This window comes from Apteryx rowi, unplaced genomic scaffold (assembly GCF_003343035.1).
Source record: "Apteryx rowi isolate R43461 unplaced genomic scaffold, aptRow1 scaffold_324, whole genome shotgun sequence".
In the NCBI taxonomy this organism is placed as follows: Eukaryota; Metazoa; Chordata; class Aves; order Apterygiformes; family Apterygidae; genus Apteryx; species Apteryx rowi.
The window spans coordinates 197593-209198 of NW_020449686.1; the positions used below are offsets into that span (position 1 = coordinate 197593).

General features: G+C 39.8%; 1 protein-coding gene across 17 annotated transcripts in view; it reads right to left on the reverse strand.

Annotated features, from left to right (window-relative positions):
• Positions 1-11606, reverse strand: part of BCAS3 (BCAS3, microtubule associated cell migration factor) — a 385039-nt gene that overhangs the window by 184596 nt on the left and 188837 nt on the right. The window contains exon 23 of one of the 17 annotated variants that reach the window (XM_026071342.1): positions 847-885. The exons of 15 other annotated variants lie outside the window; for them this stretch is intronic. In XM_026071342.1, coding sequence (XP_025927127.1) covers positions 847-885 — 39 coding nt within the window. Of the gene's footprint in view, positions 1-846; positions 886-2262; positions 2494-11606 lie in introns of those variants that run through there. One more of the 17 variants, XM_026071340.1, reaches the window with a different exon arrangement.

The following is an 11606-nucleotide window of genomic DNA, read 5'->3' on the forward strand; positions in this document are numbered from 1 at the left end:
ACCTATTTCTAAGGAAGTTTATATTATTAAACCATAATTCACAAAAATAAAAAACATGTATTCCACAAAACAGTAAAGAAAAACCACATAAGACATGCACACAGGTCCTCCAACAGCGAGGACTTAAGTTCCATTTTATGTAAATATTCTTCTTGCCCACTTTATGCTACTTCTCAACAGCAGAAAACATTCAAGCAGATTCAATACAGCAGAATTGCACCAGACTTACTTTCCTTACTAGGAAAGCCCCAGTACCTCTTTGAACCATGAAAGAAAGGATGTTGTTTAAAATTCAAGAATTTCTAGTTGACATATTTTGCGTTCCTTTCTGATTTAAAACACTCTGCTATGAAAGCTACCATTATTTAAAAGTGAAGAAAGAAAAGGGAATTCGCCCCATTTCTCCCCACTCCTCACTTTGCCATTGTCCCCTGTATCTATTTCCAGGAAGCCGTATTCATTAGGGTTAATCTGCCTACTAAATGAATAAACAAAGGATTTCTCTGTCACTGAGAGGCCAGGTGAGCCGATATCATCTTCTAACACAGAAAATCATCCGCACAAATACAGCGCAGGAAATTACCTGCTGCAATCCCACACCTGGGATCATTTGGCAAGTAGCTTAGAAATGTTGAGTAGATGACTGAAATCAAACTAATTATATTTTTTTAATGCAGATCTTCTATCAGCAGAAAAAAAAAAGGCCTTTCTAACAATGTGATGCAAAAAGATCTCAAATGTCTTGGGTTCCTATGCATACTAACATTTCAGAAAGTTCACTCATAGGGAAATGTTATAAGGATTTTTATGATTAAAGTATACTGCTTACTTACTAACAACAATTACCTTTGACTGCCTCCAGTAGTGCCCACTTTATTGTGTACTCTGAAAACATAAAAGTTTACAAAACATTGCCTTAAGAATCTAATTAAAGAAACAGAAAAAATCTGAGGTGCAAGAAAAAAATACATAAACATAGCACCTAATACGATAATATAAATCCACACATATAACTCATTCCACAGACCCTAACTTCAAGCATTCTTAGCTATCACATTGCTAGTAGACATCATGACAAACACAGAGCTTCAGAACCATCTTGCATGTTTTGAGAGCTAACACCCAAGGGAAGAATACTGAGAGGTGTTACAAGTATGAGCAGAGGTTGGGGGAATTACTGGAAAAAACAAATATGAGATAGGAATAAATGTTCAAAGATTTAGACACAAGGATAAGACTCTTGCACATAGTATGGCACAGAAAGAACCAACACAGGGATTCACAACCGTGGGAAATGCTGTGACAATCAAAATGACAAGGAAGATGAGCTTAGCAGCTGGGATCTATGCTGATGGAGAAGAGAGGTAGTTCTGTGCATCAAGGAAACAAGAAAGGGAGAGATCACAGGATTCAAGAAAAGAAAGAAGTCACGCCTGGATAAGAACACGTAGGTATGAAAGCAAAAGTTCAGATCTTAAAAATGCTACAGAGGAAGAAAGGCCAGGATTTGAAGCTGGCCTGGATGAATGGTGTTCCCAAAGCTACATAGCAAAAAGCTCTCTTCCCTCCCGCAAACAGGGATTCCTTTTGATGTTCCTTATACAGTGAGCATGAAAAGATAAATTAAAATTGAGAACCTAGAGAGCTCTTTGATCCTATTGCCTGGAAATATGTATAAGAATATTTTCTCCAGACGTATTTTTGCTATATATGGAAACCAAATGCTGACTAATCATATAAACCTTATGGTGCCTAAGCACAGCTGTAATCTGCAGCAGAACGCTGTCACAATGGCAAAAGAAAATGTGGAAAACTAAAAAGTTAGCTGTGGTACCGAAAAAGAGGAGAAAATGGTGATCAACAGCACTGGAGGCCAGATTAGACAAGAAGGAGAGTTACTAGCTGGTTAGGTTTTAAGATACAAGTGCTATATTTATGACTTATTCTTGTATTACTGAACTTTAATAGTCCAAGTAATGATTATACATTTTCCAAGTTTATAGAAAAATGATTCTGTAGGAGACCTGCTGACTCAGAACAACAGTGATAGGATACAAAAGTCTGAATTTTGGCTTACTGGTTTATAGAGAGAGCAAGCTGCTAGTCAAAAAGTCATTCAAAGCTCTTAATTGAAACACACCAGTTCTCCTGGCTGGGAACAGATTCGGCTGCCAACCAAATGAAGAGAGCACCGTACGGCCACTGCTCCTCAGTGACGGAGAGCAAGAGCTGAGAGCCAGCCATGACAGTGACAGAAGAGAAGACAGACTCTTGGCTCCCTCGGTAAATCTGTGCCTTGTCTTGGCCTTGCTCCTAGCAGGCAGTTGTAACCTACCCCACATAGCTTTACTTTCCAGCCTTCCTGCATCCACAGCCACGAGGGCAAGGGCAGGACAATCATACGTCTCTTAGGCATGGTAACTCCAGGTCAGGGCTGATGCACATCACTGCCATAGTCTGAGGAAGCTTGGACTTCAGCGCCCCATCTGCATTCTGTAGAATAAGGACTATTATTTCTATGGATACCTCTTATCCTTTGAAATTTCACCATGATAATCTGAAAAAATGGAACCAATTTCCCTTTAAAAGGGCAAAACATATGGAATTTGTATATTCTTAAGGGGATTTCAATTTATGGGAATGGGATTATATCAACCCCCAAACATCAAAATGCAACCTTTTCTTTTTAAACTCACATTCTTGGCTGCTAAGGTTTTGTGATGGTACTTTCACATTAACAGAAGCTTGTGAAAATACGTAAATGCCTTTCACTAATGATTGAACATCAGGAGAGAACATATTATATCAACCAATCTACTTAAAAATGAAAGCAACTTTTCTGAGTAAATTAGCTTCAAGATAAACCTCTAGAATACTACTATGTTACTCTAAAATTCCCCCCCCCTTTTTTTTTTAATCAAGTCATATTCCTTTGGTATAAATTAGTCATAATGTGAGTGGTGCACTGAATTTAGGGCAATCACTCTACAATGTGTGTGAAAATCCAGAGATCTTCCAGTGGGATATTTGGAATTCCACCTACCTCAGTTACACTCATCAGCTGAGGAACATTCACCAAACTAACACTGGCATGTGACTGTCAAATACTCGCTTTCCAGTGACATATTAAAGATACCACTTAAGTCCAAGTTACCTAACAGATAACTGCTGCTTATTATGTAATTTGAGAATACCATAATATGTAATAGAGACTATGCCAGTCGGGATTTATAACCAGAGTTCATCAGTCATTTACTGAATCTCCAGCACAAGCAATGGGAAAAATACAGCCCTGAAGAACAGCATCAGTTCTTGCTTTTCGCTTATCTTAAAAGTGCTCATCAGTATGAAATACTTAATGCTTTCAATAGGTGTTAAAAATTCCTATGCTGTAATGCAGTAAATGCATTATGAACAGGAAAGGGCAAGTGGCTACAGTTTGGAAGCACAAAGGTGAGATAATGGCCTTCCACACCACTGAACTGTCAACCTCATTTAACATAAAGCACTGCATCTGGAGATTTCAAATCATACAGCCGTTTAAAAATATATAGAATGTTAAATTAAATGACAAACACAGGACATGTCACCTTTTAGAGGCAGAAATGTAAAACCAGAGCATATGTTTGCCAACTATATTTGCTTCAGTATCAGCAATATTTTTGTAACCTCATTAGTTTCTTGCCTCAGTTTTAAATATGGAAGTATGGATATACAAATAAGTTACAGGTACTCCACATGATACCCTCAATTATATATCAGTCTTTTACTTGCAAAAGAAATCTCTAGTTTTAAGTCTTACAGAAAGTCTGGAAGGTGAAGACAATGAGAAAGAATTTCTACAAGCAGTTAGGGATGAAAGTTGTTCTGCATTTTGAGCTCTGAATCTAAGAGGCATGTGTAAATATCTGACTTTCAGATCTACATTTACAAACAAATCCTGCAAATTCTTAATGTGCCAAACTCTTACTGAAAACCCTAGAAGTTCCACATGGTTAGTATGCAGAAATGGGCCCAAACTCAGCTACCCTGATCTAGGGCCAGCCAATGTCTGGAAGCAGTTTATCTGTCTTTGCACGGCACAGAGCCTAAGCTAATAAACTGTAGCTGGCTCCATGCAGAGCTAACTCAGGTCTCTCTGCACCGTGTTCGTGTTACCGCTGGAGCTGGAGAGCTCCACGCCAAGACCGCCGAGCAGCTCTGCAGGGAGCCGGGCCATGGGTGGCACGGCCCGGGCCCCGGGAGGGCGACCAACGCGGTGCCTGGGAACCTCAGGTACGCCTGCACCGTGCTTCCCAGTGCGCCCGTCCCCAGGCTCTTGCCTCATCCTCGCTCTCCCAGCTCCCTGCTGCCTCGGTAGAGGCAGAGCCGACTGCGCGTGGACCCTTACCTACGTTAGAGGCTGCTATGCGCCTGACACATCATTATGCTTTATTCACGTTACATCACTTTAGAATACGTGTTCAGCACTTCGTGGCATGTGCAATCTTTCACTGAAGTGTTATTAAGAAGTTATAACTAGGCCAATAAAGCTGAATTTTATTTGCCCGCTCACAGCAATGGGAAGTGATGCCTGCAGATGACATTAAACAAAACATCATGCCCATAATTCAAATTCTTTTTTGACTACCAGCTATGCAATGTGATCAATTAAAAGCTGCTGCTTTAACATATCAGTAGGTTAGTGCTGAAAACCAGTCAAGTCAGAGCATCTTATCAAGCAGGAGTAGCACCCCCCCCCCCCCCCCCAAAAAAGCATTTTATAGCATGGGGAATATTTGATACTGCCTAAACAATCAAACTATTAATAGTCTTAAGTCATGATTTAGAACGTGTTCAAGCACATGGCTAGGCATTTTCCTAAGGACCTGCTTCAGTAAGCACAGATTTTCCTCATAGGCACTGGGAGTGTAGCACATATCATCCACAGTACAACCTCTTTTCGCAAGCCAGTTTCCCAAAGTTTCAGTCACATGTTTCAGCAGAGAGAAAGGAAAAGGCATCAGCGAAAGTTTGAAATAAAATCATGAAATAGTGAAGCACTGCTTGCAGTTTAGGTTATTGTGCATAAAAGTTTAAACTTTGTTTTCAGCCTAGGTTTTCCAAACATGCTGTCATTCACTATAATATGGGTTAAAAATAAAAGAAAGCAAAGATGAAATGTAAATGATTTAAATGCATGCATATGTTCTTTTGTAAAATGCATAATGCATCTGCAATGTTTTTCCTCATACTTTGGACATAAATCAAGGGGGAAATGGTTCACTTATGATATAGTGATTTTTTTTTTAATCTAACTTCAGTTGTAAAATGTACTCCCATGCAAGTGTTTTACTATATACTGCTTGTTGCTGTTGTTTTGAAAACAAAATTTTTTAAGGTTTAAAAATGAACATCAAAATACGAGCACAACAGCATTTGGATTTCTTTTCCAAAGTGTTTCATGGCAACTTTCTGTTAATTGTTAAAAAACCCACAAATGACAAAAATCAACCTTCTAGATGACCTATAGTCAATTACTAAATTAGTCATTCAACCACAAATAAGTTTATAGGATGCTATACTTACTTTTAAAATATATTTTAATTGATGGTAAACACTATGACAATGAGTGACTTGCTCAATATTTATACTGTAAACAATGCTGCTAGGCCTGAAGAGGTACTTTTTTCAATTAATGCAGCAAATTGTCCTAGTGACAAAGAGCTAAGAAGTCCTTTTCTTCAACTGCGGTTTCTACAGGTTTTCACTACTGAGGCAAAAATACCTATGTACTATCTTTCCAGAGGCCTCCCCTCCTGCAGTAGTATAGCCAGGACTTTTTGTAGGGTCCCAGCATGGTCATATTACTTTTCATTTTCCCTTTTTTAATTAAAGAGGCTATGAATTAAACATTATGCATTTCCTATATCATATTTCTCACATTAATACCACTATAACCTGGAGCAAAGGAAAAGTCAAGAGTACAAAAGAGAATGACAGCAGCCGGTTACCAAAACTTATTCTCAAACGAGCCAGATACTCACAAAGAGACATATGGCTGGTGCGCCAAAACCAAGCTAGGTCTATGAATTATCCAGAAATACAGGTGGGTTGTATTTAGCCAGGGCCAGCTGCATCTGGGACAAAAGCCCAGGCAAGTAAGTGCATGTAGGTCCCGTTCTCCCTACACAGATGTGAACTGAAGCGAAAGCAGCTGTGCTGGACTTTCTGCTAGGTATTCTCCAGAAAGCACCAAGCACACCCGGCAGCAAATGGTTGCCCCTTCTTACTGCGGGGAAACATCAGACAAAAGACGACTTGGCAAGTGAGGAAATCTCAGCAGAGAGCCTGCACCTCACCTGACCTGGGGACGTGGGTTTTTTTTGATAGGACTATTACAATCACAAAGCTTATAAAATATATTTGGAAAGGCTTTCGTGTTGGTTTTGGGATAGCATACGAAGGCCCCAGGAATCCGCTTTAAGGCCTTCAATCTGTGGCCAAACTCCAGCAAGAACCATATGTTAGTCATATTGCCACCTTTTTCTTTTCCCTGTTCTTGCTCCATTTTAAAGGAGCGCGCCCTGCGCACTAACCCCGAGACAGCCTCAGGGCAGTAGAAGCTCATACACCACCTCCCTTATCTGGAGAAATCCTGTGCTAATGATGTGAATAATCCCAAGCCTGTTTTCTGTCATTCACCGACCCAGCGCTGCTTGTTTTCACCTTTACAAGGGGAGGAGCACCATAAGGTTTATGCATGCGAACGACTTTGCTTTACAGGCTCCCCTTAAGGCTCTGAGCTCTTCCTTGGAAGGGGGCGAACACCAGGCAGGCTGTCCCTAGCAGTCCGGGGTGGTCAGGAGCGTAAGAGGTTTCCTGTTTAGGGAGCCCCCGCGGTGGGAGGCATTGCCAGCCCCTCCGCCCCGGCACCCGAGAGGCGGCAGAGGGAGGTGGCAGGGGCAGCGGGGCTCCTCGACGCCACGCTCCCCTGCCCCTCTCGCAGCCTCCGGCTCCCTCGGCTGCGCCTCGCCCTGCTCACTGGCTGCTTTCCTCTAAAACTGTTTGCTGGCACCAGCTTTGGCTTTTTGCAGCACTCCACCCATAGCTATAGTACTAAAAACATCACCCAATTTAGCTTTGGTTCTAATAAAAAGTGAAAGTTAAAAGCAGTGCAAGCAGCAGATAAAGCACTATTAAAAACCAGCTGGGACCAGGCCAGGGATGGAGTCCAAGGCAGGGGGAGGAGCCGGGAAGACTGCAAGCCGGTGGATAGTTCACTGTATTGGATCATTAAGAAAAACAAAATATTTTCCATCTGTTTTTTACTCCTTACATCACTGAAGCAATAAAATATATACAAGTAAATACCACCACACTGTATTTCAACTTAGATATGAATATTTGTTTTCAACAGCAAACATCCTGACTTCAGCAAGGGTAAGATGAACAGTCAGTGATTAATAACACCCTCAAAAGATATTAAACTCCACCTTAAAATACCTCAAATGCATGGCTAATTTATCATGTCAAATAGCTCAGTTTTACATGGCGCACCTAAAAACCACACTTCTGCTCACTCATCCGTATTAGAACCTAATGAATAATAGCTAAAAACTGTTGAATTTGGATTAACAATGGTCAAAATAGGTACCTATACTGACAATACATTAAAAAAAAAAAAAACACATGAAGATTAATACTCTGGTTTAAAGCCATTTGGCCTATTAATACTTGTTTGACTATCTCTAGATTAGGGAAACATCTGCTCCGTTCTAGAGCAATAATTGTCAAATTTGGAATGGTTTGTTACTCCAGTACAGGAATCAGACATTAAACCTGTGACGCTTTATAAAAGAACAGTTATTTGTGGCTGTGCAAATATTAAGGAATATCATACAACTTGTTATTATATAGTGCAGTCAAGTATTATCCATTAAACTATTATCTGTAGTATGAGGAAATAGAAGTGAGAAAAAACTTACTGGTAGGCTTATTCAGGAAATATCTAGCCTTTTATTTGTTTGGAGAAATACACACACATTGTGAAAGCAGGTATATTATTGTGATCATATTTAATTTCTGGTATGATACTGGAGGTCAACCTGCACTCTGTACAGCTCTGCTATCTCAACAGCCGCAGAATAAGATAGCCGCTTATCAACTGCCTTCCTCAGTTTCTCCTTCCTTTTTGTGACTGAGTGTTTTGATTTAAAATGAAGCACTGTCATCTCACTACTTGGAAGAAAACAAAAAAAACCCTCAAATCCCTGCATACTTATTTTTAAAAGCTAATTTTGTCAACTAACGAAAAGGGCAATAAAACAAAATTTAAAAAAATATTTAAAAAAAGCAGAATTCAATATGAAGCTAGGAGACATTGCTCAGCCGCTGATGCACTACTTCTACCCACTGTTTAAAAAACTAAATCCGAAAAGCTTTTTTGGAGACTGCTTCATGCCCCGTTTCACACCTTATAGATTTAACAGCTCTAAAGTGGCCATCACAATCTATATTTTCCAGGTAGTTGCCATGGTCTAGAGAGCAGGGCGAACTTTCTGAAATAGCTCCTGAAAGTACTGGACAACAAGCTGGAGGACGTGAAGAGGAACCTAGCATCTACCAGAGGCTAGAGTCCAAAGTGGAGGAGATGCACTTGAAACAAAAAATAATCAAGAATATTTAGGTTTTTTCAAAGCAAATACTTTAAGGATGGCCTATTTTAGTGAAATCATGAAATAAGTACACCTATTTATTATAAATTGTTTCTAAATGAAAGCTTTTCCCGAAAAAATATCAGAGCCTAAAATTCATTTGCAAATGGATGTTCAAATACTCATCTTTTAGCTTTCACATCTAATACCATTTTAAGAAATTTTAAATAGTCTCAATTAATAGATTAGTGTATAATACAGTATATAAATACTAAGACAATACAATACTAGACTAACACAATACAAAAATACTAAGATTTGTGGAAACACTTCCTTTAAGCACTTTATAAAAAGAGCAGAAATGTCAATGAACTGTACGACGTGTTATTTCTGTTCAATCTATAAAAACACAAATACAGACATTGAGGTTTCTGGATCTCTTGCAAGTTTAACAGTAGCTAGGAACTCTTAGATTTCAAGCAATAATAAATATTGTATCCTACAGGAGCCCATCGGGAATCTCAGCTCATGTGTTGTTCCATAGAAGATTGTGGTGTCAGATAAGATTAGAATCAACACTTTCCACTTATTCTGGGCTTTAAAGATATCTATGCAACACATTAACAACAACTGTTAATGAAAGACAATTAAGGGGTACCTAAGACAATCTTATATTTAAAATTAGTGTACTTTAGCTACCGATATACAAAATATCTATTGCACATTTTGGATTTTTTTCTCCCATAAATAAATGGAAACCATTTATATGCTTGGACACAGACCATGCTCTAACACACTGCCATTTTTCAGCTGACGAACCTTTATATGAACTGATGGTGGCATTCCCAACTGAAAGTTAGTATGTATCACTTAAGCAATAAGACACTCCACTGTCTGCATTAATGGACCCCTGGTACATGCGTCAAGTGGGTTGTGTGACATGAGAACAAGAGTCTTCAAGCAAGAGGACTGCACCAAGGACTGTTAACATAGCCCCTGGAGACCTCACTGCAACCTAACCTTAATATATAAAGAAAAATTCCATTATTTTGTATTTGATTATTGTGTTGGTGAGGTCACAGTTATGGCTTCACCTAGCTATGGTATCAATATGGAAATTGCTGGTTTTATTGCTTGTCAGAGCCCCCTGTAAACTAACCAAAAAAACACATTATCAATATGAAAAAGGTGATCAGCCTTTGGGGGACTAAGTACCTTTTCTCAGACTCAACCTAACTGACTAGAAATTTTTGATTTTTGGTTTTCACTTGCCTCTGTGAAACTAGCTTGCACTAGCTCACACCAATTTTTCTTAGCTGACCAACACCTATATGTCAAAGCACAACTGTCCTAGAAGAAATGAATTTTTTCAATTACTGCCAGTCTTGTCAGTTAAACCGAAGGCAAACCGGGATGAGGATTAACAGTCTCTGCCGTTGGCAGGGATAACGGGCTCAAGGAGCCCACACCACTCCTTCACACTATGGCAGAGTGGCTTCCCATCTCCAGAACTGATAGACTAACCCACTGATGTCCACCGTAGGGAGGCAAAAATAAACCAAATATATAATAATTATAGTAATCTACCATTCAGTCACTGTTCCCATGCCCTCCCTCTTCAGTATATTCCTCCTGCCTACAGAAGACGCGCAGCAGTGTTCCAAGACATTAATGCTGCTGCATGTACCCCTGCAGCTGCGACTTTTCCCAAGCCAGGCAATGATCCAGCAGCAAGTGCTCAGTCAGTAGCATCAGGTCATTTTAATTTCTCCTCACATCTGCATAGTCTATAGGGCACAGCTGTTTCTAGAAGTAATCGTATATACTGCACCGGCATCTTGGAGTCTGCTGAAGTCAGTTCTGTCTTAAGGCTCTCTTCAAAAATCATCAGATAACATTTTCTCAAATTAGATCAACTAGATAAAGCTGAAAAAAATTCTAAATTGTATTATGCAGCTCACATGCATACATGTTTATTTAGCTAGATGGATGGATGGACGGAGAGAGCATGTGCACACGCAACTGTGTGCTATTTCACCAAGAAAAAAAAAAACTGAGTATATCCCACCATTTATCACTATTTGAGGAACGGCGCAAACACTTAAAATAACTAACATAATAAATGTTCGAAATAGATATCATATAAAAAGAATTTGCTCAAAAGTTATTACAGGAAAGAGCCATAACTTAAAGTCATTTAAATTTAAACCGACAGAACATAGAATTACAAAACAAGCAGTGCTGGGTACATGTTTTTGTTGTTACTAAACACGTGATGTCCTATAAGAACAGCTTGTTATATGACCATTATTAAAACCTCTCAATTGCTGCGAAGAACAGATTAAGGGCCAAATCTCTTCCTTGGCTTCAAAGATCAGCATTATACTCAGAGGATCGGAGTGCAATTGCTATCTGCAACAACAAACTACCTTTATGCCGTCCAGGTAATTACAGGTTCAGGTCAAGGACTCCAGACCATATTGATTACATCTCGGTGCATCAAGGCCCCTCCAGCACTGGCCGTCTCCACTCAAGCAGGGCAGCTTAAGTAGTTGTGACGCCAGGACTCCTCGGGCCCTACCAACGCCAGTAACAGGAAACCACCGACCACCGCAGCCCGTCAGTTATTGCCTGTGGCAATAAGGACAGGCTGGGAATTCATAATGTTGGTGACTTCATCTGCCAGCTGCATTCACACATCTTTACTACCTGAATAACTGATCTCTGCTACTCCAAGGCAGCACTTTCTGGTGTACAGTGCTTGGGAATAAATATTTGATTGCACGTACAACAGAAAAGAGCTCAGATGTTTTAAGGTGTGACAGCAGAAGTGTTTATTAAATTCCAAGTGAGAGCATTGCTGGACAGTAAAAATTTGTCCCCTGGTCCCTATCTCACAGGTGTTATGATGAACAATAAAAGATCCTTTGCAGGCAGAGGGAAGGGAAGGGAAGGGAAGGGAAGGGAAGG